Here is a 26,673-nt window from a genome sequence, read left to right on the forward strand (position 1 = left end):
CATTTCACGTTTACATATCTTAATCAATAGTTAAAACACAATCATGTAAAACCTTAACCTCCCTAACCACATCTTTGTTAGAATGGGAAAAGATGGAAGCAACACATCGAAACATGCCTTTCGCTTCACTCCTACTCAATCCTTAATATCCCAAATAAAAACCAAACACTCCCTAAACACCTTTCTCTCTAATTTCAACAGAAAATTTACCAGATTCGCCACTATGAGCTTCTTGATTCCTAACAGAGGAGCAGTGGGCGGAACCAGGATTCCTCTATCAATCATCGTTCTTGTTCTATGTGGTTTTATGTTCTTCGTTCTCTTATACACTGAAAGAATCAGCTTGATGTCTTCTTCCTCTTCAAATTTCCTCAGGTCAAAGTCTTGTCCGAGGAAAAACATCAGCTCGAAACCTAGTAAGAAAGGATACCCGAAGCTCAAAACTCTGTTTTGCCTTATATTGTGTTTTTTTTTTCCTTCTCTTGTGACGCAAGTAATATCATATAATTGTTCTTGTTGGTCAGAGGAGAAAGTTCGAGAGGAGAGATCAGAAAAGATGGATGTTCTGGACGACAGGTTCGAATTCGATCCAGAAGAGTGTAATGTTGCAGCAGGGAAATGGGTTTACAATAGCTCAGCTGAGCCACTCTACACGGATGAATCATGTCCATACATCGACCGTCAATTCTCTTGCATGAAAAACGGAAGACCAGAAACTGATTATCTTCGGTGGGAATGGCAGCCTGATGACTGTACTATCCCACGGTGACTATATCTTATCTATACTCAGAAGCCTACTATGTCTATTCACGGTTTGGAGTCAGAATCTCTAATTTTTTTCTGTCTTGAAACAGATTTAATCCGAAGTTAGCAATGAACAAACTCAGAGGAAAAAGATTGCTTTTTGTCGGAGATTCTTTGCAACGAAGTCAATGGGAGTCGTTCGTGTGTTTGGTGGAATCAATAATACCCGAAGGAGAAAAATCAATGAAGCGTAGCAAAAAATACTTTGTCTTTAAAGCAAAGGTATGTTTAAAGATTGTAACTTGCTCACAACCTTTGTTAGGTGAGGTTTCACTGTACCTTGTGTTGCAAGCGAAGCTTACGTTTGTATTTTTCTCCTCGTTTTTTTTTGTTGTTTTATAGGAATACAATGCGAGTATAGAGTTTTACTGGGCACCGTTTATTGTGGAATCGAACACGGATTTGCCTGTGATTTTGGATATGAAGAAGAGGGTAGTAAAAGTGGATTCAGTGGAAGATCGATCAAAGTATTGGGAAGGAGCTGATATTCTAGTTTTCAACACATATGTTTGGTGGATGAGTGGACTCAGAATGAAAGCTTTGTGGGGTTCATTTGGAAATGGAGAGAGCGGTGCGGAGGCATTAGACACACCAGTGGCTTACAGGTTAGGGCTCAAGACATGGGCTAATTGGGTTGACTCTACCGTTGACTCTAACAAGACCAAAGTCTTCTTCACTACCATGTCCCCTACTCATACTAGGTAAGAAAAACATCTAGTTTTTGGATTTATTTATTTGTTACGGTTACTATAAATTATAAACGTAAATGCGTAATGCAAACGCATGGTTCCATATATATACACATGCAAAGAACGATCTTAGCACACATAAAACAATCAAAACGAGCCTGTATAGTTATTATCTAGAGTGTTGTGTAAAACGTGCAGAAGTGCGGATTGGGGGAAGCCAAACGGGACGAAGTGTTTCAACGAGACAGAGCCAGTAAAAGATAAGAGGTTTTGGGGAACTGGGTCGAACAAGCAGATGATGAAAGTGGTGTCAAGCGTCGTGAAGCACATGGCCACGCACGTGACTGTCATTAACATCACGCAGCTCTCGGAGTACCGCATCGACGCCCACACATCGGTCTACACGGAGACTGGGGGAAAGATGCTAACGGCTGAGCAGAGAGCTGATCCAATGCGTAACGCTGATTGCATACATTGGTGCCTCCCTGGATTGCCCGATACGTGGAATCGGATCCTATTGGCTCATTTGTAAACAAATAAAAAAGCTAGGAAACATGCATGTACGTACTAAGGATGGATGTAACGGGAAAACCCAACTCCTCTCTCTCGCTCTTGTGTTGTCATCAGTATTTTTTTTTTGAATATATGTGATTGTAACGTTGTAAACATAAACAAGAGGTGGAGAAAACTGAAAAGAAAAGGAACAAAAATTTGTTATTGCAAGAAATTTGTTCATTCCTGTCCTAAATGAATTGCATCATTGAAAACAAAACAGTTTCATGTAGCGCTGGGTAAAATATCTGGAACTGAAAAACCTTCCGACCCGAAACCGACCCAAAAATTAGGGTTTTGAACCCGATCGGATCCGGATAAATAACCGAATGGATCTTAAATTGATGTATCCGAAGAACCGATATCCAACCCGATCCGAACCGAAAACCGAATGAGTATCCGAAGATATCCGAAATGTAAATATATATTTATTAGTTATTTTTAATACTTTTGTGTATTTTTGGATAAAAGATGATAGTTTGGAAATAAATATTCAAACAAGTATTTTTGGTTATTTTTTGACACATTTGGGTAGTTTGGATACAAAATACCCAAATGGAATCGAGTAATATGATTACTTTGAATACTATTATCCGAGCCCGTTTTAGATATATTGGTTATTCGGTTATTTTCAGGTTTCTTTACATCAGAACCGAACTTATTTAGATCTGGAAAGATTCGACTCAAACCCGACCCGAAATTTTGTAATGTCCGAACCCGTAAAACTCTGAGACCCGAAACGGCCTAGTTTCATGCAAGTCAACTAACAAAAAGAGGGCCTAGATAGATGTACTCGGCCCATATACAAAGCGATGGGCCAGGAAAGAAGGGGGATTACAGACCGTTAGATTGTATAAGAGAGACATGTGACCGTCCGATGGTTTACCCTAAAGGGACAAGTCATCGCCGTCGTCACGAGTTTATTATATACACATGGACAAATCTGAAACCTGTGAATTTAGAGACGTCGCCACGAATTTCGTTTGATCTCGAAACTTCCCCAATCTTCCGTCGTTTGCATCATCAGGTCAGGTATTAATTTTGTTGAGTTTCTGTCTCCTTGGATTGAATTTTTGGTCCATAAACATTGTGGTGGATTTGGGGGTTTTGTTGTGATAGGAAAGTGAGAGAGATAATGGCGGGAGGAGGAAACTTTATTGGGAGAGTGATCTCATACGTTGCGAACGAGCTCATTGTTAATGGTTTGTCTAACAGGTACGCACGCACTTTCCTTCTCGATCTTCTTTTGGGTTTTCTACATTCATCATTTCATTTTTTTTTTGAATTGGATACAAAAGCTTGCTTCATTCTCTGGCTGATTGGATTATTATTATAAGTTCCTCGTCAGCTCGTTCATATTGAAGCTAGATAGCCTCAACTTACACGCTGGTCTGCTGCGTCGTCATATATCCCATACGCTGCAGCGTAGGAAGATTGAAAGATTCTATTTTTGTCTTCTTTGTTTTACATTTGATTGCGTGATGCTGCTGCTGCTGATGCATCTTTTACGTTTCTGCTGGTGATGATTTTGTAGGCTTGTTCTGATCTTAGATATGGCATTACTCTTGTTGAATCTTAAGACAGCTTCCCCGTTTTATGATTTTGTTTGTTTGATTTGATCATTTGGAATTCTCAGTGGATCGATCTTTAATTGTTTCACCAAAATTGATTGTATATTTTGGCTTGTTAACAATATTTCGCTCTCTGTTTTGGTAGCCATGCTTTCCAGAGATTTGCTGTGAGGACCTCTAAAAGAATCGAGAACATCTCTAAAATGGGTTTGTACTACTTAAACTTTACCTCCTCAAGAATTTTATATGTTTACTCCCTCCCTCGTGTTGACAACTTTTTGGAATTTGCTTCTTTTTTTTTACAGCTGCAGAGAGCAAGGAGAAAGTGGCTCAGCATATGGAGGAACTTTCCAAGAACTCTGATGTGAGTTTCTTTTCCCTTAAAAACTCTTTGTGTTTTTGAAGGAGACTGTTTAAAAACTAAATGACTGTTGTTACTTTTCAGACTTTCAAGAAGCCGTGATTATTCAGTCTTTCGAAGCGAGGGGTATTACATGGATCAAGCTCAAATAGTGAGGGTCTATTATGTCTATATATATATATATATATATATATATATAAAGAATGCTTGAATGTAATAAGCTTGTGGTTTAAACACAATCTTTTGAGCTTTTTCTCTTCTTCTTTTTTTCTTCAAAAAAAAAACATTCGGCCGGAGTGGAGGTTTGAAGGGAATTCTTTGCTTTGCTTTGTGAAAATATGTGAAGGCTTTGCTTGTTATTCTCTATTCATTCTTAGTGTCTCCGTTGCTTAGATTCTTCATGTTTTGTGCGTTTTAAACGTGTAATTATGGTCTCGATTTGAAGGGAATTCGCAACTTTACGCGTGGTTGTCATGACGGGATAATTAGAAGTCAGGACTTGGAACGAGATATGCTTGTCATCTTAATGAAACAAATGCTTGTAAGATATATGATTTGTTATCTTACAAGTCAATGAAAGTTAGCAGACCATAAGACGTAAATGAAAATGAAAAGTAAGGTGATTAAGGAAGAGTGAACAAACTTTGGGAAGAGATTCAGTAGTGGGGTCTTTGAACATGGTGGATGAAAGAGAGATGTTACACAAAATGAGCCGTGCGTTGAAGTTTAGTTGGCTTCCTTTTTTTACTTATCTTCTTTTAATAATTTTTGTTACGTACTGTATTAAACAAAATATTTTTAAAAAAAATTCCCTATTAAATAGAAGAAATATTGGGAGAATATTTATGAGAAGACAGGCAGAGAGAGAGAGAGAGAGTGTCATTTTCTCTCATGCTTATTAAAATAAATTAAAAAAGATACAACAAGATTCGTTTTGATGGGTTTCCAAGAAAAGATTTTGCTAATTGTGAATTTAATTACGGAAGATAACAAATAAAATAAAGGAGGAGCCTGTAACAGCAGAGGCCAGGAGAGGAGGTGGGTAGGCGAATGAAGTAAAAGAAGAGATAAGCATATAACTCACTCAAACGTAACCACTCTCTCTCTATCTCAGCCGAGGATCTAGTGGAGATGTCGTCGTCGGCGAAGACGGATTCGAAAAGCCAGGCGTCGATTCCGCCCTACATGAAGGCAATCTCGGGTTCGCTGGGCGGAGTGGTCGAGGCGTGCTGTCTCCAGCCGATCGACGTCATCAAGACGCGTCTCCAGCTAGATCGCGGCGGCGCCTACAAGGGAATCGCGCACTGCGGCTCCACGGTGGTTCGCACGGAAGGCGTCCGCGCTCTCTGGAAAGGTTTGACGCCGTTCGCGACTCACCTGACGCTCAAGTACACGCTTCGGATGGGATCCAACGCCATGTTCCAGACCGTGTTCAAGGACTCGGAGACGGGCAAGGTGAGCAACCACGGCCGTTTGCTATCCGGATTCGGCGCCGGTGTTCTCGAAGCGCTCGCCATTGTTACACCCTTTGAGGTTACTTCCCCCTTTTCTTGCTTACTTTACGGGTCAAATCACATGGCTTCTTCAATTCGATCGTGAATGGAATTAAACAAATAATTTAATACTAATTAGTTGGGAAAATTATAGATTATTCATGCGCCAGATTCAACTGCTCATCAATAAGCCAGCAGCAATGAGATTTATTGAAATATTATATTGGCATTGTGCTTCTTCTGCTCCCATTGTTCTTGCCCAATCTGAGAGTCATAAACATTAAGTATTAATCATTTCATGCATATCTGAGTAGAAAGAATCTAATCTTCTTGTGTGATTGTAGATATACGGTTTAATTCTCTTCAATGTGACCATGCCATGTACTCTAGAGTTTTCATTTTCACTCTAAATCTCCAGGTGGTGAAGATTAGACTTCAGCAACAGAAAGGATTGAGTCCCGAGCTTTTCAAGTACAAAGGTCCCATCCACTGTGCTCGTACCATCGTCAGAGAAGAATCCATTTTGGGTCTATGGTCTGGTGCTGCACCCACCGTTATGCGTAACGGCACCAACCAAGCTGTCATGTTCACTGCTAAAAACTCCTTTGACGTCCTCTTGTGGAACAAACACGAAGGCGACGGTCAAGCCTTGCAGCCCTGGCAATCCATGATCTCTGGGTTCTTAGCTGGTACCGCTGGTCCCTTCTGCACCGGACCCTTTGATGTGGTCAAGACCAGGTTGATGGCTCAGACCAGAGACGGTGAAGGTGGCCTGAAATACAAAGGGATGGTTCACGCCATTAGGACCATTTATGCTGAGGAAGGATTAGTGGCTCTATGGAGAGGATTGTTGCCGAGGCTGATGAGGATTCCTCCTGGACAAGCCATCATGTGGGCTGTTGCTGATCAGGTCACTGGTCTCTATGAAAAGAGATATCTCCTTAACGCACCTTTATAGAGAGTGTGAGAGAGACATTTGGTTCTTTACAAGTTATGAGTTTTTTGTTGGTTTATTTTTGTGAGGAATGGGAAAATCCAAATTCAATTCTCCCCTAGACATTTTGATAATAACGAAACACACTCTTAGGGATGTGTATTCAATTCAGACTAGTTTCATTTTAAAGGAAGATTTATATGATTTTATATGAATTGGAAAGTTTGATATGATTTTTGTTAACTATATTTGTTCTTCGAATTTTGAATTTTTTTTTAAAAAAAATGAATGCAACATGTTTTGCAGTGATTTACTCCTTTTTTTTTCTTTTCAGAAAAAGAAATATTTTTTTTTTTGAACAATAAAAAATATATATTTTATTGCCATTTTATAATTAATTATTAAAGCCACTTTATATTTTTCAGTTTTACTAATTTTACCAAACTCTTCCATTTTAATTTTAGTAGTAGTCTGAGACAATTACTATTATAAATTAAATACTATTATATGATACAATTATTAATATAACATAAATAAATAAACAAAGAATATTATAATTTGTAATAAAACACCGATTATATATATATATATATATATATATATATATATATATATATATATATATATTTTAAGTGATTTAACTAAGCGTTCCAAAATGAAAAAAATGAGCTCATTTTATTTTAAAATTTTCTAAAATCGAACATCAAATTGTTAGAAATTAATATTTTTCATGTTCTTTGTTATTAAAATCTACTTGGATGAAATAACAATACAAATTTTGGTTCAGTGGGTATTTTTATTGTTATTCTCTTTCGATAATACCCACATGTTCTTTTTTTTTTTGAAAAAATGATACAACAAAGTTACATGTAAGTTTGTAACACATGTTTAGCAGTTCACGGGAAAAAGATAAGATCTGATCATATAACTATGTGTTTAAAAAAAAAAGAAATCATATAACAATAGATTGTTGGAACCACGGCGACAAAGATGAGAAAAATAGTATTATTTAAAAGATCTAATCGAGTGAGGTAAGGTTTCTGTGAAAAACGATTATAATGATTCAATGCTAGTTTTACAGTCTCGTCTTCTGACTGGATTTCTTAGGTAACATTACTGGTGTGTGTGCATTCTGCAGACCTATATTGTCACTCATTCTCAACGTCCAGCTGCTCGAAGGTCCATTCGAATGCGGTCAGCGTACATTGGGAGACGGATGATCTCTCTTATTTCTTGAAGCAACACTTCCTCTGTGATGTTGTCGTTTATGCTTTTAATCACCTATATTTTTACACACAATAACACGAGGAAATAAATCAACATTTTTTCTCTCTTTCTAAAAATCAGATAGATCTGTCTGCTTTAAAACACTGACCTTACGAGCGGTGTTGATATCGTTTGGTGTAGTTTTGTCGACTCTGATACGCATGCTAACCCATACTTTCTTCTCCTTATCCCATGAACACTCTACAATCTTCCCATTGTAGCTTGACGGATCCGAACCATCTCTGAACTCAACCGTATATCCGTCCATAAGCTTTTTCTTCCCTCTTTCAAACAAGAAGAGCATCCTGCGACCTTCATCCTCCTCGCCCATCTCGAACAGAAAGTCTACCGAGTTCATTTCCGCATACTTCCACTTCAGCAGACCTTTATGCGTTCGGGGAACGTAAGGATCGTCCCAGCCCTGTTTTTATTAGTCCCCAATAACATATGTCAGCTCACGAAATGCAATCACTATGTGTGTATGTCTGCGTTCAGGAAAAACAGAAACATCTGAATATGGTTACCTGAAATATAAGGCCATCTGCTTCATGCGAAAGTGACGGAATGGTACCCTTCAAAAGCTTCTCAACTGTCGAGAGCAAATAAAAACCCTTCATCCGTACCTAAGTAACAACAACAAAAATTAACAACAAAGAAAATTAAAACATATGGCGTGTGGCAGGAAAGGTGACTCACACCAAAAGGCTCCAGGTCATATCTGTAGCAATGATTCCTTTGCTTATCAACATCACGGCCTTTGATCACCTCGTGCACGACCATGTTCCATCTTTCACAGAATGTCCGCTGGTTCATTTTTAAGAATTAACTGTAAGTTTTCTAAAACACCTTACAGTAAGTAATAACACGGATATCAAAACCCAACGATGGAATAATGAAAGTGCCAACCTCTACGACTGATTCACCGTTGATTGCTACCAAGTCATATACGAGGTACCTCCTCCTCGCCTGCCCTTTTTCATTCATCGGATTATCTATAACCATTTCTCCATCAAGCAAAGTGAAATGATGTACTTGATCAGGTATTCCCTACCCCCCAAAACAAAAACAAAAACACGGTAAGGGAATTCACAAGTTTTAGATATTCACACAATAAGGCCTCTAGGCAATGACAAAAAAATTACTCACTCCACTTGAGTGCCTACAGGGGAAACGCATCTGTACCCTTCGAAACTTAAAGCTCCTATCTATCAGATAGCAACCATCTATGGTTAAGAGCATCATATAACGTGTTCCATCTGCTTTCCATGTCGCATAATAGTAGCGCTGTCTCAAAAGTTGTAAACTCTCCCTGTGCACAAGTAGTAGTATTTGCAAAAAGAAAAGCTGTTAGATTCAACTACATTGAGAGACAAGGACTAATGAACCCCTAAAATGAAGAGCATTAGACTTGCTAAATCTTCATTGTATTCACTACCACAAGGCAGAGTCATACCTGTCTAAGGATACAGGGTGTGACCCTGGGAATTGTGCACATCCTCTTCCCTGTATCACAGCAAAAATTTAATCCAGAAAAACAAAATTAGGCGAAATGAAATATTCCATAAGAACATATAGCCTAAAAATAACAGATAAAACATTTGAATTCTACCCCAATACTCATCATAAGCATCTTATAACAGAATTTTCGGTAAGCTTCTTCTTGATAATAGGGTATTTCATCACCCAATATGTCATCATTTGACATCGTCACAATCTCCTGACTGATTTCCTGAACCCACAAAAGGCAAACTCAGCAACAAACAAATGAGATCAGCAGTTCAGCACATCTGAAGCTTATAACTGCATGCGGGATATTGATTCTAATCGAAATTTCTGTGAATAGGTGTTAAACTTAAGAGCTTAATAAATAATAAGCACCACACGTACTTGGACAGGGCCAGGCTGAGCATCATCATCATCATCACCATCACCGTCATCTTGATGAACTGCATCACCATTAAGATCAAGCTCGGTAGACCTCTTCCATTCAGGAGTTGGTGGGCAAGTAGCAGTCTCAGGCTTTATTTCGTGATAAAAAGTGTATAAAGCATCAATATAATCCGGTTTATAAATCCCAGGTGGGCGGGCATCAGAAAACATTTTCAACGCCTGCCACGAATGCCACACAGAGAGGTAAGATTCTCCATTCTAGAATAAATGAATCAATACAACGCGTGAGGTGAAGAAACTGAACCTGTGTAACGTTCATGGTGGGCATAGAGCGCATAAGATAATGAACTATCATGAACCCTGTCCGATTATGCCCATGAGTACAGTGGACGAGGATATACTTCTTTGGGTGTTTTTGATTAACGATGAACTGAATAGCCTGAGGATAGTACAATGTCCTTGAATAAGCTACTAACACAGTAGATAAAGGTTGATTGAATAGACGAAACAAGTACCTCGTTGACGAAGGAGTTTACAGAGACGTTATCCGGAACCGCATCACGACCCCTGCAAGCAATCTATAAAAGAAAGATAAAAGCAATCCGGTAAAGGAGGTGGTGCAGACGATACAAACATGATTAAAAACATGAATTGCATTCACCTTAACATGCTTGATGCCATCCTTCTTTAAGTCAAGTGTGGAATAGTAACGAGTTGTATTAGTTAGATCAATCACTAGACCAAGCTGACATAGAAAAAAGAAAGAAGAGTATGTTTAGGTCACAGAGGTCAGAGGAGAGTTGCACATAGCATAGAAAGAAGTGAAGAGATTACTTTTCGTCCACTGATTCTCTGGTTGCGGACGACTTGTTTAAAAGAGTATCTTTTGCCAGGAGGAACATGTTCGTTGTAAGATTCGCTAAGGGGAACCTTAGAAGGAATGATGCATCCTATCTCCAGACCAAAACCAGGACAATCCAGCCAACCTATTTGTCAGCAAAAAGAAGATCATACTACAGAATATAGAAGAACGTAAAAGGGAACACGATGTATGGAGAAAGTTGACCAATACCTTGAGGGATCTTGCTTTTATCATAGACTCTAGTATCACCATTGTTGTTGTGATGAAACTGGTGGTGATCACGGTGAGAGTTTCGGGAAGGCCTGTCAAGTCTCATCCTTTTGGTTCTTTCTTCACGCTCCTAAATTTAAACCAAATACCAAAACTATATAAATATCATCCAAAAGCAGCAGCAGTAGCATCATAAAGAAAAGAAAGAAGTGGAGAGAATCAAATGGTACCCGTCTAGCGATCTCAACAGCAGACTCTGCTCGGGGTTCAAGGCGTCTCTTAAGAAAAGGATCCTCCTCTTCTTCGGGCTCTGGTGAAGCATTTAGGTCCATCGCAGCAGATAATCAAATTGGCAGAAAGCAATCCAAAATCGCCAAATTGGATTCTCTACAAAGCTTAATTTGAATCAGGATATATACACAAAGTCATCAAAGGTTAAGGAGATGCGACGATCCTTTCCGTTTCTAATGATTTCAATTGAAAATGAGGAAGGCAAACAGAATCAAGCGGAGAATCAATCCAAATAATATCAATCATATGAGAATCGAAGACGGCGGGAATATGGAAAACTGAAATCAAAACCCTACCGGAGATAAAGAGAGTCGTCGTCGTCGTCGTCGATGAAAGAAGGAAGAGAGCAGCAATCAACAATACTCGCATTAATATATACTTAAGGGTAAAACCGGTATGTAAAAGTTGGTAATAAAAAGCACGGGTATATCGGACGGCTGATATACGTTGCTGGTGGAAACTCGATGATGTATCTTACGCCACGTGTAAATAGGTTCAGGTTATTTCGTAATTTCGGTTACACACCTTCTTCTTGCCTATAAATATCTGAAGCTCTTCTCATTTATGCTCCTCCCGTTGAATAAATTTCAGAAAAAAGCCACCGAAAAAAAAAATCACAGAGAAAGTAGCCAAGAAGAGAGAAAATATTGAAATATTCTCTTGGATCTGCAGATTTTGCTCACGCATTCTCCAGAATCTGGCGAATTCGTTCTTCGTATTGACGAATTCTCGATGAATCGTTTAGGTCAGAAGTCGGTGGTCTACCACGGAGAGTTGCGTCTGGGGGAGCTTGATGTGAAGCAGGTCTCTTCCTCCTCCGGCAACAACGAATTTCGCTTCCCTAACGACGAGATTCGAATCCACCACGTTTCTCCTGCCGGCGAGAGGTGTCCTCCGCTCGCCATTCTCCAGACTATCGCTTCTTTCTCCGTTCGTTGCAAGCTTGAGTCCTCCGCTCCGGTCAAACCTCCCGAGTTGATGCGTCTTCACGCCGTCTGTTTCCATGAATTGAAGGTTAGCATTTTAAATTGATTATTATTATATATAGTTTCAATTTTAACATGAACTTTGATTTGGTGGTGATTATAGACTGCGGTGGTATTGCTGGGAGAAACGGAGATTCATTTGGTGGCGATGCCGAGCAAGGAGAAGAAGTTCCCTTGTTTCTGGTGTTTCTCACTCCCTTTAGGTCTTTATGATTCCTGTTTAAGGATGCTCAACACTCGATGTCTCTCTATTGTCTTTGATCTTGATGAGACTCTCATTGTTGCCCATACCATGAAGTCCTTTGAGGATCGCATCGAAGCTCTCAAGGTTTGGATCTCCCGGGAGGTTGATCCTGTCAGGATTCATGGAATGTCCGCTGAGCTTAAAAGGTTTATGGATGATAGGATGCTCCTCAAGCAGTATATTGATAATGACTATGCTTTTGATAACGGTGTTTTGCTCAAGGCTCAGCGTGAGGAGGTCCGCCCTACTCCTGACGGCCTCGAGAAAGTTTATAGACCTGTCATTAGATTGCCTGAAAAGAATACCGTTCTTACTCGTATCAATCCTGAGGTTAGAACAAGATCTATCTGTGTTGTCCTTGTATCATATTATCTAATTTATTGGCCTTAATCAAGTTTTTGTCTCCTGTCTGGGGGTTGTTTCTGATGCAGATCCGTGACACTAGTGTGCTTGTAAAACTTAGACCAGCGTGGGAGGAGTTAAGGAGCTATTTGACAGCAAACACTAGGAAACGCTTTGAAGTTTATGTTTGTACCATGGCTGAAAGGGACTATGCTTTGGAAATGTGGAGATTACTCGATCCGGAAGCGCACCTGATAGGCCTCAAGGAGCTTCGAGATCGTATTGTATGCGTTAAACCAGGTCAAAACTCATCTCTGGCTTCTTTCATACCCGTGACTTTGGTTTTAGTACGTAGGTGGGCCATGCTGCCATTGGTGGTAGCTTTCTTAATTTTGTACATCTCTTTCATTACTGTTTTTGTTCTGAATTGTTATTTTATACTTTGCCTCTTCTCTCGTGCCTGATTTGATTTGCTTACCTCTCAGTTCTAACCTTATCATCTTAACCAAAAATATATTCACCTTTTTCTTACTCTTTGCATAGCAGATGCCAAGAAATCGTTGTTAAATGTCTTCAAAGGTGGCATATGCCACCCTAAAATGGCAATGGTTATTGATGATCGTGTTAAGGTTTGGGAGGACAAGGATCAACCACGGGTTCATGTTGTTCCTGCATATCTTCCATATTATGCTCCACAGGCAGAGGCATGTTGTTGCTCTTGAATTCTGATTATTAAGCTGAGAATTTAATACTCTTATCCTTTCATTTTTCATGTGGGTATCTAACCAATTTCTTGTGTCCATTTATCAGACAGCCCTTCCCGTTCCAATTCTTTGCGTAGCAAGAAATGTTGCATGCAATGTCAGAGGTTACTTTTTCAAGTAAGTTTTTTTTTTCTTTGTTTAAAGTAATGAATTCATGCTGGTTGTTCTTACGGTTCTGGACATATGTGCCAGGGAATTTGACGAGAGTTTAATGAGTAGTATATCTTTGGTTTACCATGAAGATGATGTGGAAACTTTACCCCCTTCACCGGATGTGAGCAACTATGTCATTATAGAGGTAAGTTTTAGTTAGAATTTTATCCTTATAGAATGTACTGCACAGAAACTTGGCCCAATCTAGCTACATTTTTTCTGCAGGATCCTGGCTTTGCCTCAAATGGAAACATAACTGCTCCTCCAGTTATCGAAGGAATGTGTGGGGGTGAAGTGGAACGCAGACTAAACCAAGCGGTCAGTAAAATAGATACAAAATTAGAGATTTTTTTGTCAGTTATAATCTGATTTTCTGTTGACTTTTGGATTTCTCGGGATGAGAAGTCTGCAGCTGATTCTTCTACTCCTGCAACGAGTAACGCTGAGCAGAAATCTGAAACCCCCAAGCCGCAGATAGCAGTTATACCAAATAACGCTAGCACAACAACTGCAGCAGCATTGTTACCTTCTCATAGTAAGAACTTTTAATTCGGATTTTTGAACTTGGAACAGTTAATATTTTTGCCTCTGACGTTTTCTATCTTTTGTGTTCAATCAAAATCTAGAACCTAGTTTGCTTGGAGCTCCTAGACGAGATGGCTTCACTTTTTCTGATGGTGGAAGACCTCTTATGATGAGGCCTGGTGTTGATATAAGAAACCAGAACTTCAATCAGCCTCCTCTTCTGTCTCGGATTCCTATGCAACCACCTTCGTCTTCTATGCATCCTCAGGGTGGTTGGTTGGTAGATGACGAGAACAGAGCTCCTTTTCCTGGTCGACCTGCAGGAGGTTATTCAAATCAGCTTCCTCATGGTATACAAGGTTCTGCTCCTGTCACAAACCCATCCCACTTGAGGAGCGAAGAGGTAGGTTTAGTATTCTATGTATTTATCTTTCGACATCAAAACTATACTGTCTACGGTCTGAGAGTTTTCTTTGCAGATATGTGTGGATGATGACCTCAAAAGGCAAAATGCTTCACGTCAACCGACAGGTATGGTCCAGTTTCAAAACTAATGTAATCAACCTGCAATTAATTTGGATTGTCGGAACACTGAGTTTTTTGTTTCCTCCATGAAGCTTGTTTTCAGTGTACCTCATCTTCAGCTGCACTATAGACTGGCTTAGATAGGATGATCACTGGTTTCCCATCTGATATAATATAACTGCAAGGAATCTGTCACAAGTTGAGACTCACAACTACTTTAGGAACGAAGTGCATCAATGCCTTTAACATATCATTTGTTTCAAACTGTTTGCAGAAGGGCAGAGTCAACTGGTGTCAAATGGTGGAGAACATCATGCAGATAGTGGAAAGAGTAATGGTGGGCAGTCTCACTTATTTGTGAGTGCACTGCAGGAAATTGGAAGAAGATGCGGTTCAAAGGTACATATTTTCATAACCAGCCGAGCTATTGCTTATATTCTTTCCGTCGAATGGGAGGAACTGATATACGATTTTCACAGGTGGAGTTTAGGACTGTGATGAGTACCAACAGAGAGTTACAGTTTTCAGTTGAGGTAATCTGGACACCTTTCGATCTTTCGTAGTTTGTTAGTTAGTAAGTCCCTTTGTCTAATTCTAACTTATTACTCTCTAAAAAATAAAAATATTGTTACTTGATGTTAATGATGCATAGGTTTTGTTCACGGGGGAGAAGATTGGCATTGGGATGGCAAAAACTAAAAAGGAAGCACATCAACAAGCGGCTGAGAATGCTCTTCGGAGCTTGGCTGGTAAAAATTACCACTGGGGTGGATTTTTCGTCCTTTTTGAACTGTGGATCTGTCATAACCATTTGATCAAGTCCCGAGATTGTTATTTTAAGTCAAATCTGGTGTGTGTTGCTTTTCTGCAGAAAAATATGTTGCTTATGTCTCACCTATTGCTGGAGAAACAGAGAAAGGTTCCAAAAATGAAAATGGGTTTTTGTGGGAAAACAATGAAGCTATAGGGAACGAAGGGCTTGAAGAAGAAGAAGCCACCTGAAGAAAACATTTCTGAGTTGTCAGTTTTCTCTGCAATGGGGAAATTTAGGTGATGGTCTTAACAACAACTACGGAGAAAAATGTGGGGGAAGAAGAAGTGTAAGTTAAATATTCCTTAACCAAATGGAAAGAGCTATATAGATCAGTGGTTTCTTTCCTTTTTATCACACTATTTTCTGTTAAAAAAAGTCCCAAATAAGGGTGTTATATCATGTTAGATATAATCATTTCCCCCTAATCTTGTTTTTAAGAGCAGTGTGTGGAGTTGCAAAAGGGAAGCGCTCCAATGATAACATAATTAGGCAAGATTGTGCATATAAAAACTCTGGAGAAAATAAAAGTTCTCCTAAACGTACGGCGTCGGTAACTGCGAAGGCCTTCCTTGAGATCACCAAAAGTCTTTAACTAATAAACCACATTATTAAATTTACAAGCATTTTGAATTCCAGAAACTGAGACTCGTATCGTAATCATGGCCATCCTCATTATGCAAGAAATTGGAATTTAAAAAAAAAACTAACAATCATTTGATAATCATGATCACTAGTTTGTGACGCCAAAAGTATACATGGAGAATTGGAACGAGTTGCTGTTTCCATTATTATAGAATTGAAGGACCAAAGTCAGCAACCTGATGCATCCTGTGTACTTAACATAAACACGCCATTCTCTTATTATCTGTAACTTCTCTAAAACCGTTTTGATAATACATATATACAAGAACAAGTTACAGAACACGCTTCCATCTATTCTCAGTTCTCAGAGAAACAAATGCAAAGTTGAACAGAGAAGAAGGTAGCCTAACTTTTTTGGACTGATCTTGTCTGAAACTAAGAGAGAATCATCTTCTTTGATGCTCTTTTGCCAATAAAATGTAAACGCACTCCAAAACTTGGGCAGAGTGTATTTAGAAAAGACCAAAGTTGCTTAGAAGCTTGTAAAGCTTTCTGCGTCCCCATTGGATGTCTTTCTCTAATAGCACATGCGGCGTTCCAAGCAACGCCTCTGTCTCTAACCCCTGCTGCTGCTGCTCTTCCTCTGCTGCATTGTAATTCATCTTCTCTTCACCTTTCACTGCTTCTTGCTCTGATTTCTCAAATAATGTAACCGCTTTTATTTTCTCTTTATCATTCCTTTCTCTTTTGATTCCTTGCTTCTTATCTACCTGCATGAAAACAGTTTCTCCATATATTACATTAAGCAATAAGGGCATTTAAGGCCTAATATCATAATTCTGGAAGATAATTCAACGATCTCAGATAAGCGCACATTCGGTAAAATTTAATCCAATACCGTGGAACTAGCTAGATTCAAAAAATAGTTAAGGTAACTTTTTAGCAACAGTATACACTGTAAGGACAGATTTATTCTACACTGAAGACATGTCTCAGAGCATCAATCTGCGAAGGTTTCATCACCATGCCGCGTGCTCTAAGGGGGCAGGGCATTTCTATTCGTTGTGTTGGAAAAGAAGCCTAGGGTAAAGAAAAACAGGAACCAATGAAACTTCAAACTTTACCTCTGGGAATGTTTCGGCTTTACCTTCATTAATAACTTCAACTGACACTTGAGTTATGGGTCCACTCACTTCTTCACTGTCCAAGTCAGACGGAGGAAACAATCCAGGGACCAAAACTGGACTTTCTTCCTCACTAAACATGGCTTCTTCGATCACATTTCCATCCTGACAAGCAGACAGAGCTCCACTCGAGTTTTCCTCCGGTTCATCATCACTTACGTATCCTTCATTCTCTACAATTACTACCGAAGAGATTTGTTGTACAGCATCAAGCACTTCAACCTCCTCTTCTGCACCATTTGATGAAGCATCGGTCAGAAGCGTCACGCTTTGATTTGGATGCGTGACATTATCAGCAACTAAGGGCATATCCAAGATAAAAGAAGACTGCTGCTCCTCCTCTTGATCGAATGGCACAAAATCTTCCTCCCTCATCATTTGGAGATCAGCATTTTCCCAGTCCTCACATATTCTTATAGTCTTGCTAGTCTCCCAGGTTTCAATAGCACGGTTTGGACCTGGTTGCCACAAGATCTCCCCTGTCTGTGCCTTGAGTATGAACTTGAATTCAACCAATCTTCCAACAGGCAGATCCTAAGTTGTAGTTGTAGAAAAGGAAACCACATCATCGGAGTAAGTCTCCTCTTACTGAGAATGTCAAAAAGCAAGTAGTAGACATACCAGATCTAGTGTCCAAACATGGCCATCAGACCAGTTCAGAGGTAAGGCATTTTCAGGATCCCAAAGACCACCGCCAAAGACAGGATGGTCACCAAGGATGAAGAAATGTTCCCCAAAGACACACTCTTTCCGCAGCTGGAACCTTACACGAACCGTTCTTCCAGGGGCTGCAAATATAATAAAAAAAGTAGATGATGAATCAATCAATCCACGAATGTTGCCAATAAAACTAGGAAGAATTAAAATAGAAACTTACATGCTTCAGTTTCTGCATCTTCTTCTTCTTCTATATTTGCCTATACGAAAATGTACGAAGAAAGCTTCAACGGTTAGCTACAAAAAGAAAAATACTGAACCATGGAAGATGCTGTTACCTTAATCGAGGATGAACGAAGCGGAATCGGCTTAAGGATCCTGCCGTGAACAGAATCTACTCGCAAAAGCTTGAGGTGAGACGTTTTCCTTGGGAAAATCTCAGCGCTAGCTCCACCGCGACGGAACATCTCTGCGGGGAAAGCTTCGAGAATGATCTTGGCGGTGGAGGACGAAGAAGAAGAAGAAGAGGTTAGGGTTCCTCCGATCATCATCTTCTTCAGCGACAAGCGATCCTCTTCGTTTGTCTGAATTGTGTGTGGAGCGTAAGTAAAGCATAATAAGCCCACGTGGCAATGTCCGTGCATTTGGAGCTCTCTTAAACTCACATGTCGGTCCTCATCCGCATTTAATTCATACCGTTAGATACACGCGATTGCTTCCCACGTGCTTGTAACTAACGCCTTGGATTGTGTGTGAAGGTTAAGAGAGGAAGGAAGCTCACGATCCGATAAACGCCCGTGGGCCACTTATTCGCAGGGAAAGGATTGCTCATCTGAGTTAGTAAGGCCCATTCATTACCCATTGACTTGGGCTTTGGAACTAAAGACTATCATTTCTCTGTTTATTTATAATAACCCATGGCATTCCGATACTCCGGTTCGGATTAGATTTTAGACTTCACCCTTCTCAGTTTCATTCTAATACTTTATATGTATGAGTCGAATTCAATTTAGATTCAGTTCTTAAACTCATTCGGATTCATATATTATTCGGATTCATGTTATATTAGTTCGATTCAGACATATTCAAAGTAAAAATCAAAATTTAAAAACAAAACATAAGACAAGGTCTGGTTCAGATTTTAGATTCTAGATTTTACGTCCAGCCCTGTACATGCCACATCGTTGTAGCTTAAAACTTCTGATTTGCTAAGCCTTTTTTTTTGTTTCTTCAAACATCTAGCTTCTTGTTTATTTAGTGCGGTAATTTGGCGTACTTCATTTTATATGATTTAGTGCGGTAATTTGTTGCCCTTGACGATGTGTTTGATAGAAATTAGAATGCCAAGTTGAGTAGTTTTGATATTCGACATGCATGTGGGACAGCCAAGTAAGAGTAATTTTGCATGTTGTGTATATTAGAAATGATAAGATGCTTATACGTGAGGCACGAATATTCAATGGAATCTATTTCCGATACCGTATATATCAAGTTTTGTTCCTTTTGTTATTTCGGCATTTTCAAAGCAAATATTAAAAAAGAAATATATATATATAAGGTTGTCTTGGCGTATTGGTTTGATTGTATGTTATATAGATCTTCAAGTAATTGGACAATCAAAGTAATTAGGCTGGGTAATGATTTGACATACGTAACGAACACTTTCGACCACATAATAACTAAGTAAAATGTTTGTCTTACGTTATTATAAAACTATAATCATCATCGTTAACGTTTCACGTATCAATGAAAATGTCAATAATTAACAAAACAATCATATTTTCTTTATCAATTTATCTGATAAAATGAGAATTGAAGTTGGTGCGCAGGATCCATATAAATCAGATTCAGACGTATGGGTTATAGATGATTAATTTGGTCTCTCAAAAAAATCATGGAGTCAGCCAATTTGTGTGGGGCATGTGCTTAAATTAACAATTCAGTCACCTAAATAAAATATCAAAATCAATTCATGTGACTAAGCCATATGTAGTGGCTGCTTCCCACAAAACAATTTGTCTCATTAGTAAATAGCAACATATCAAAAAAAAGAAAAAAATAGCAACATATCAATTCATTGTAAGGCTGTAATTAATTTATAAAAAAAAATATATCAAACCGATGCAAACAATATTGTTGTACTAGTAATCTCACTAGTTTAAGTGTTTTTTTTACATTCTTTTAACAACACCAAATGTTTATATAAACCGTTCATTCAGCATCATCAAATTCGAGTCAACATCAACAAGATCAAAGATAAGTAAAATTATATATACAGAGAGAAAGACTGGTTCTGGATCCAGAAAATAGTTTTGCTTATTAAAAATAGAGGAAATATATTAAATAGTCGTGAGTAGACATCAAACTGAAGCATATGCTAAAAAAACGTTTCCAAGTGATGCTCTTATCTGTCTCTGCCTCACAAAGAGGATATCCTTTTTATTTACACATTCCTCTTCTTCAGATTCCCTCTCTCTCTATCTCTATCACCCACAAAGAAAATAAAAATCTGATTTTTTTTTGCTCCTGACGTTGCTGTTTTAATCTGTCTTACGACACCCAACAATTATTAATTTAAGGCTCTGTAGAGAAAGGAATAAAAAAACGATGAACCTTTCTTCTTCTTCTCTCTCTATAAATCTGTCTCCAACTCATCATCCTTTTCTTCCTAGCACGACCACAAACACAAACACTTGTTCTTCTTCTTCCTCTGCAACTACTTGTTCCCCCAGGTGTTCTTTCGTTAGCTCCCCTGTTTCCCTCGGTGCTTCGTGCCCCCGGAGATCATCACCCGTTAGCTTGATTCGCAGGAAAAGTCAGAGTTTCTTCGCCGGACTTGAGGTGGTTTCTGCTTCTTCTTCTGGGTCCAGCGGTATGACTATTACTGAAGCTAGAGGGGAAGGTGACGAATCGGAGATTGAAGCTCCGCTTCTCGATCCAGAGTCCTACTCCAAGCCCAGGAGAATTGCTCTCTTTGTCGAGCCTTCTCCCTTTGCGTAAGTGTCCTTTTATCTTCTTTATTTAGATACAGTTGTCTTGTCTGTTCTGTGTTCGACGAAATGTCTGTGTGAAAATTGGGATTATGTGCGCGGAGATGATCCTTTCCTTTATTAGTTGACTTTCCCGTGATCGATCATTAGATGACAACTTCAGATTCATACTCTAAGCTGACTTTTCTACTGCTAAATTCATGGTTTTTACTAATTACTGAAATCTGTTGATCATAGCATCTCATTATGTCTAATCAAAAAGTTAATATCCTCTCAATTGTGCAGATATGTCTCAGGATACAAAAACAGATTCCAGAACTTCATTAGGTATCTACGTGAAATGGGAGACGAGGTTTGTTCTCCTTTTTCTTGAATCCCAAGTATAGTTTCAGCGAGTTAACTGAAAAGTGAAAGCTGCTCTCTTTTTTTCTTTTTTTTTAAACCTGATTAAAACTGTTTTGGCTTCATAGGTGATAGTCGTGACGACACATGAAGGTGTTCCCGAAGAGTTCTATGGAGCCAAAGTCATTGGATCTAGAAGGTACCATCATTTTTCTCAATGGAATTTGGTAACATTGCTAATTTTCTCGATCTCTTCTTCTGCAGCTTCCCTTGCCCTTACTACCAAAAGGTTCCCCTCTCGCTTGCGCTTAGTCCTAGAATTATCTCCGAGATTGCTCGCTTTAAGCCTGATATTATACACGCTTCATCTCCTGGGATTATGGTATTAATAGTCTTTTTTGAGAATTCACATTACTCAAGCATTAGCAAAACAGTGAAGTTGATAATCCACAATTGATTATTTTTTTTTAGGTTTTTGGAGCTCTGGCAATAGCAAAAATGTTATCTGTACCAATAGTAATGTCTTACCACACGCACGTCCCTGTGTAAGCTTCTTATCTGCCTCCCTTTAGTTGAACTCTTATCGGACGTTATCTGTTTTATAACTCGTGAACTATCAACGATGTTGTTTCTGAAGATTAAGCTTGTGTTGTGTTGATGTGCAGTTACATTCCAAGATACACTTTTAGTTGGTTGGTCCAACCAATGTGGTCAATAATCAGTATGTAAACTCTGTTTTATCAAATGTCTAACTTCTTTTTCTGGTTATTGTCAAGTAATATGCGACTAAACATGAATGATCTTTTTTATCAGGATTTCTTCACCGAGCGGCTGATCTTACATTAGTTCCTTCCGCTGCCATTGGTAAAGATCTTATTGCAGCTGGTGCAACTGCAGGTGAATAACAGATTAAAACACTACACTAATTATATAAACATTCTGTGATTGTTTAAAACTAACATTGTTCCTATTTATTAATTTGTTGAAGCTAATCAACTTCGACTTTGGAATAAGGGTGTTGATTCAGAAAGCTTCAATCCCCGTTTCCGCTCTCAAGAAATGCGTATTAGACTAAGGCAAGAATACACCATACGTTTTCTTCTTTATAGGGATTAAAGAACATCTTTACTACTTTCGGTGCTAATCTTAATAATGCTTTGTCGATTTAACAGTAATGGTGAGCCAGAAAAGCCTCTAGTGATCCATGTAGGACGTATTGGCGTAGAAAAGAGTTTGGAGCTTCTAAAAAGGTCAGATTTCTTATGTAGCTTTACACTGGTCTTCACTCCTTTTAGGTGAGTGATAGTGTATCAAAATGCTAAACTTTTGAATGGTGCAGTGTAATGGACAAGTTGCCTGAAGCTCGGATTGCTTTCATTGGAGATGGTCCCTACAGGTACTGGCTCTACTGTTTTGTAAAAGAGTTTTAAGGCAGCATTAATGTAACATTACTTATCTATTTTATTTTCTTATTAAAAGAGAGGATCTTGAGAAGTTGTTCGCCGGAATGCCAGCGGTTTTCACGGGAATGTTACAAGGGGAGGAACTGTCACAAGCTTACGCAAGCGGAGATGTGTTTGTGATGCCATCAGAGTCGGAGACGCTTGGCCTTGTGGTTCTTGAGGCAATGGCTTCAGGACTTCCCGTTGTTGCGGCTCGAGCTGGTGGAATCCCTGATATCATCCCTGAAGAACAGGTCAGTTGATCTTATACAGAACTAAAAAAAATACAAATTCATGATCTTGCAATGATTGTTCTTCTGGGCCAAACCAAAGTAAGATTATTTTAGTTGAGCTAATGAGTTACTGATTCTGATGGTGTTTAGGAGGGCAAAACGGGGTTCTTATTCAATCCTGGAGATGTGGAAGACTGCGTGACGAAACTGAGAACTCTATTGCATGACAGTGAGACAAGAGAAATCATAGGAAAGGCGGCAAGAGAAGAGACGGAGAAGTATGATTGGAGAGCAGCAACGACCAAGATACGCAATGAGCAGTACGGAGCAGCGATATGGTTCTGGAGGAAGAAGAAAGCTCAGGTTTTGGGACCAATCAATTGGTTGGTTAAACGACTCTTTCCTGTGCCGCCTGAAGTTAACGCCTAGAAGAAGCAATCAAAGTGGATCTGGTTGAAATGTTACTATCTTTACATACTTGGTTGGATTGCTTATGTGCTTATGGAAAACTTGGACGTTGTAAAATGTGTCTGTGTCTAATGGGTGGGGGGGTTTAAAACCTGGTTTGGGCTTTGGCCTTTAGGGTTTGATATTTTCAGATCAACTACTTTGTGTTTTTCATGTATTAAATTTTTTCGTTATGTATAAAAATGCAGGTTGTTTAATGTTTTCTGTCTTGGTGTTTGGTTAGTATTTACTAGTAATGGTTATCAAGTCGAAAGACCAAGTCAACGTCTGTGAACAGATGTAGCAAACAGTTAAAGTTTTGGGTTGAACAATGCGAATCTTTGCAGAATTTAAAATCAAGATGAACAATCAACAATAGTAGTAGCTCTCTCTCGACCGTTCATGTCTCTATCTTTGGTCTCTTTGAAATAGGGTTCAATCAATCTTCCTTTACAAGCAAACTCCTAAAAGCAGAGCTCAAAGCAGAGGATGTCACCAGTGAGGCTCTCAACAGATTTAAAGCCTGGTTTTCTAAGTACCAGAGAATCACAGTTTTGTCTTATTAACTAGCCAAAGAAAGAAAAAAAGGGTTCTAGTTATATACCTCTGCATTGCTGATGCTGATTACTTGCACCTCAAGATCATCTGCCTGAACCTTCAACTTCTTCAGTAAACTAAATGTTGAGCAAGACTTCTTAGGTGTAACCACAAGATCATCTGATACAGTAAACTTTGACCCTCTCTTCACAAACCCATTACCAGATTCAAAGCCTGGTTACCAGAGACAATCAATCACAGTTTTGTCTTCCACCCAAAATGAATTCTGGAGTCGACAAAAGAACATGGGCTTATGATGGGCTTACCACTTTCATTGGGCCCTTAGTTCTCAGAAACAATCAGCCCGTTTTGCGTGAGCTCTGTTCTTCTCCTCATGTTTTCGGTTGCTCGAAGAGCTAGACTACTAGTCTTCAAACTCTCCGTTGTCTCTCTCTCGCTCTCTCGACCAGAAGAAATGGTTGCTCACCGCTTATTACCTTCAAGAATCCTCCTTTTCTCCCGCGTTAAAACCCCTCGCTATCCATTTAAACCTCTCCGAACCTTGACAACATCGTCATTAGCACCAGCTCCCGAATTCGAAACCCCATCCTCTTCGTGTTCGGATTCGGATCCATACTTGGTGGACAAACTCTGTTTCAGTTTGACGCAAGGTAATAATAATAATAATAACAATACCGCCGCTTCTCTGCGTAACCACCTGACTCGACTAAACCCTCTCTCCGTCGTCGACGTTCTGTACCGTTGCCGCAACGACTTAACTCTAGCTCAAAGATTCATCTATCAATTAGGTTCCCACCTTCCCAATTTCAAGCACACATCTTTCTCCCTAAGCGCAATGATCCACATCCTCGTGAGGAGCGGGAGGCTATCCGATGCGCAGAGCTGTCTCCTCAGAATGGTTAGGAGAAGCGGCGTCTCCAGAGAAGAGGTCGTGAGCTCATTGGCTTCGACGTATACTAACTGCGCCTCCAACGATTCCGTTTTCGATTTGTTGATTAGGACTTACGTGCAGGCTAGAAAGCTAAGAGAAGCTCACGAGGCTTTCACTCTGCTGAGAAGCAAAGGGTATGTAGTTTCTATAGATGCGTGCAACGCTCTTATAGGAAGCTTGGTGAGGCTCGGGTGGGTAGAGTTGGCTTGGGGAGTTTATCACGACATTTCTCGGAGTGGAATTAATGTCTACACTCTCAATATAATGGTTAATGCGTTGTGCAAAGATGGTCAAATTGATAAAGTTGGAGACTTTTTATCGCAAGTGCAAGAGAAGATGGGAGTTTATCCTGATATCGTTACGTACAACACGTTGATTAGCGCTTACTCTAGTAAAGGCTTTATGGAAGAGGCGTTTGAGTTGATGGACGCTATGCCCAGCAAAGGGTTTACTCCTGGTGTTTATACTTACAACACTGTGATTAACGGTCTTTGTAAGCATCGGAAGTACGAGAGAGCTAAGGAGGTTTTCGCTGAGATGTTGGAATCTGGTTTGAGTCCTGACGCTACTACGTATAGATCTTTGCTGATGGAGGCTTGCAAGAAGGGAGATGCGGTTGAGGTAGAAGAGATTTTCAGTGATATGAGGTGTAGGGATGTTGTTCCGGATTTGGTTTGCTTTAGCTCGGTGATGAGTCTTTTCGCTAGGAGTGGAGATTTAGACAAGGCGTTAGTGTATTTCAACTTTCTGAAGGATGCTGGTTTGGTTCCTGACAATGTCATCTACACGGTTCTTATCCAAGGGTACTGTAAGAAAGGTATGATCTCCGAAGCTATGGATTTGAGAAACGAAATGCTTCGGCATGGTTGTTGTATGGATGTTGTTGTATACAACACCATTTTGCACGGCTTATGCAAACGGAAAATGCTGGGTGATGCGGATAAGCTCTTCAGAGAGATGACCGAAAGGGGTTTATTCCCAGACTCTTATACAATAACCATACTTATTGATGGACACTGTAAGCTCGGGAACCTGCAGAACGCAATGGAGCTTTTCAAGAAGATGAAAGAAAAGAGGATCAGACTCGACGTTGTGACGTACAACACGCTGTTAGATGGGTTTGGTAAAGTAGGCGATATCGATACAGCGAAAGAGATATGGACAGATATGGTATCGAGAGAGATACTACCGACTCCAGTATCTTACAGCATTATGGTTAACGCGCTGTGCAGCAAAGGGCATCTCTCTGCAGCATTTCGAGTGTGGGATGAGATGATGAGTAAAGGTGTAAAGCCAACGGTTATGATTTGTAACTCTATGATAAAGGGGTATTGCCGGTCTGGTAATGCCTCGGATGGAGAAAGCTTTTTGGACAAGATGGTCTCTGAAGGTTTTGTGCCGGATATCATCACGTACAACACGTTGATATATGGTTATGTTAGAGAAGAAAACATGAGCAGAGCTTTTGGTTTGGTGAAGAAGATGGAGGGGGAGAAGCAAGGGGGAGGATTAGTGCCTGATGTGTTTACGTACAATTCGATCTTACATGGGTTTTGTAGACAAAATCAGATGAAAGAAGCTGAGGCTGTATTGAGGAAGATGATTGAGAGAGGTGTAAATCCTGACAAGTCAACGTATACTGCTCTGATCAATGGATTTGTTTCTCAAGATAACTTAACGGAGGCGTTTCGTTTTCACGATGAGATGTTGCAGAGAGGATTCTCCCCTGATGATCAATTCTGATTCAGTAACTGATGCTCAATTCCTGTTGTGGTTTACTGCTGCAAGTTGCAACTCACGTAAGCTGAGGAACGGGACCACTGGAGACAATACACATTCCATTACTACTCTCCTCTCACTTTCTTCCGAGTCAAGACATAGAAATGGGACAGAGTAAGGTGTCTGAACGTGGCAACTGATTATAAATGCATTTTGTCAAATCGCAAGAAACCAATTGCTTTCTGTTTTTGAGCAAACTCTCACTATACACTAACGTCTCCTCTTGTTCACAACTGAAAGAAAAAAGGACAA

At 39.5% G+C, this 26,673-nt stretch overlaps 8 protein-coding genes across 13 annotated transcripts; 6 read left to right on the plus strand and 2 right to left on the minus strand.

The window, feature by feature from the left end:
* Positions 1-175: 175 nt before the first annotated feature.
* Positions 176-2,220, plus strand: LOC106442950 (protein trichome birefringence-like 3). Its single transcript, XM_013884571.3, has 5 exons — positions 176-416; positions 525-765; positions 855-1,026; positions 1,147-1,505; positions 1,692-2,220. Exons 1-5 carry the CDS (start codon positions 224-226, stop codon positions 2,023-2,025), a joined length of 1,299 nt encoding a protein of 432 aa, XP_013740025.2. The 5' UTR covers positions 176-223; the 3' UTR covers positions 2,026-2,220.
* A 597-nt stretch (positions 2,221-2,817) lies between these two features.
* Positions 2,818-4,336, plus strand: LOC106427326. Of its 2 annotated transcripts, none has more exons than XM_013868057.3 (5): positions 2,818-3,077; positions 3,165-3,260; positions 3,762-3,823; positions 3,922-3,980; positions 4,062-4,336. In XM_013868057.3, exons 1-5 carry the CDS (start codon positions 2,833-2,835, stop codon positions 4,077-4,079), a joined length of 480 nt encoding a protein of 159 aa, XP_013723511.3. In that variant the 5' UTR covers positions 2,818-2,832; the 3' UTR covers positions 4,080-4,336. The 2 variants fall into 2 exon arrangements, with proteins under 2 accessions (XP_013723511.3, XP_013723518.1); XM_013868064.3 differs by having other exon boundaries at positions 2,939-3,072.
* Positions 4,337-4,857: 521 nt separating this feature from the next.
* LOC106427342 (mitochondrial succinate-fumarate transporter 1) lies at positions 4,858-6,619 on the plus strand. The gene is made up of 2 exons (XM_013868075.3): positions 4,858-5,510; positions 5,889-6,619. Exons 1-2 carry the CDS (start codon positions 5,109-5,111, stop codon positions 6,426-6,428), a joined length of 942 nt encoding a protein of 313 aa, XP_013723529.1. The 5' UTR covers positions 4,858-5,108; the 3' UTR covers positions 6,429-6,619.
* A 680-nt stretch (positions 6,620-7,299) lies between these two features.
* LOC106427351 (mRNA-capping enzyme-like) lies at positions 7,300-11,302 on the minus strand. 2 transcript variants are annotated; one of them, XM_013868084.3, is made up of 16 exons: positions 11,220-11,302; positions 10,863-11,019; positions 10,633-10,762; positions 10,395-10,546; positions 10,222-10,305; positions 10,076-10,138; positions 9,865-9,999; positions 9,558-9,779; positions 9,280-9,399; positions 9,124-9,173; positions 8,817-8,979; positions 8,577-8,717; positions 8,367-8,474; positions 8,195-8,293; positions 7,780-8,091; positions 7,300-7,685 (listed from the first exon to the last, which is right to left on the minus strand). In XM_013868084.3, the coding sequence occupies exons 2-16, from the start codon at positions 10,962-10,964 to the stop codon at positions 7,563-7,565; spliced, it is 2,004 nt and encodes a 667-aa protein (XP_013723538.2). In that variant the 5' UTR covers positions 10,965-11,019; positions 11,220-11,302; the 3' UTR covers positions 7,300-7,562. The 2 variants fall into 2 exon arrangements, with proteins under 2 accessions (XP_013723538.2, XP_013723544.2); XM_013868090.3 differs by having other exon boundaries at positions 10,863-11,027; positions 11,220-11,270.
* A 181-nt stretch (positions 11,303-11,483) lies between these two features.
* On the plus strand, positions 11,484-15,713 carry LOC106427367 (RNA polymerase II C-terminal domain phosphatase-like 2). 3 transcript variants are annotated; one of them, XR_007328450.1, is made up of 14 exons: positions 11,484-11,937; positions 12,013-12,483; positions 12,585-12,795; positions 13,042-13,199; positions 13,306-13,376; positions 13,452-13,557; positions 13,638-13,730; positions 13,818-13,947; positions 14,039-14,340; positions 14,417-14,468; positions 14,555-14,660; positions 14,737-14,861; positions 14,942-14,995; positions 15,115-15,211. XR_007328450.1 is itself a non-coding variant. In XM_013868098.2 (14 exons), the coding sequence occupies exons 1-14, from the start codon at positions 11,656-11,658 to the stop codon at positions 15,462-15,464; spliced, it is 2,283 nt and encodes a 760-aa protein (XP_013723552.2). In that variant the 5' UTR covers positions 11,485-11,655; the 3' UTR covers positions 15,465-15,713. The 3 variants fall into 3 exon arrangements, 2 of the variants coding, with proteins under 2 accessions (XP_048623819.1, XP_013723552.2); XM_013868098.2 differs by lacking the exon at positions 14,555-14,660 and adding an exon at positions 15,334-15,713 and having other exon boundaries at positions 11,485-11,937; XM_048767862.1 differs by lacking the exons at positions 14,942-14,995; positions 15,115-15,211 and having other exon boundaries at positions 14,555-14,844.
* A 399-nt stretch (positions 15,714-16,112) lies between these two features.
* Positions 16,113-18,540, minus strand: LOC106427380. 2 transcript variants are annotated; one of them, XM_048767870.1, is made up of 5 exons: positions 18,038-18,540; positions 17,920-17,959; positions 17,664-17,830; positions 17,006-17,576; positions 16,113-16,628 (listed from the first exon to the last, which is right to left on the minus strand). In XM_048767870.1, exons 1-5 carry the CDS (start codon positions 18,341-18,343, stop codon positions 16,621-16,623), a joined length of 1,092 nt encoding a protein of 363 aa, XP_048623827.1. In that variant the 5' UTR covers positions 18,344-18,540; the 3' UTR covers positions 16,113-16,620. The 2 variants fall into 2 exon arrangements, with proteins under 2 accessions (XP_048623827.1, XP_048623824.1); XM_048767867.1 differs by having other exon boundaries at positions 16,983-17,576; positions 18,038-18,342.
* Positions 18,541-20,074: 1,534 nt separating this feature from the next.
* LOC106427391 (sulfoquinovosyl transferase SQD2) lies at positions 20,075-23,371 on the plus strand. Its single transcript, XM_013868118.3, has 12 exons — positions 20,075-20,695; positions 20,975-21,041; positions 21,160-21,230; positions 21,296-21,413; positions 21,503-21,576; positions 21,697-21,752; positions 21,845-21,928; positions 22,020-22,107; positions 22,204-22,281; positions 22,371-22,427; positions 22,511-22,727; positions 22,857-23,371. The coding sequence occupies exons 1-12, from the start codon at positions 20,307-20,309 to the stop codon at positions 23,133-23,135; spliced, it is 1,578 nt and encodes a 525-aa protein (XP_013723572.2). The 5' UTR covers positions 20,075-20,306; the 3' UTR covers positions 23,136-23,371.
* A 638-nt stretch (positions 23,372-24,009) lies between these two features.
* On the plus strand, positions 24,010-26,654 carry LOC106427419 (pentatricopeptide repeat-containing protein At5g01110-like). Its single transcript, XM_013868146.3, has one exon. It carries the CDS (start codon positions 24,085-24,087, stop codon positions 26,383-26,385), a length of 2,301 nt encoding a protein of 766 aa, XP_013723600.2. The 5' UTR covers positions 24,010-24,084; the 3' UTR covers positions 26,386-26,654.
* The last annotated feature ends 19 nt before the right edge of the window (positions 26,655-26,673 follow it).

The sequence above is a fragment of the Brassica napus genome, chromosome A3 (genome assembly GCF_020379485.1).
Source record: "Brassica napus cultivar Da-Ae chromosome A3, Da-Ae, whole genome shotgun sequence".
In the NCBI taxonomy this organism is placed as follows: Eukaryota; Viridiplantae; Streptophyta; class Magnoliopsida; order Brassicales; family Brassicaceae; genus Brassica; species Brassica napus.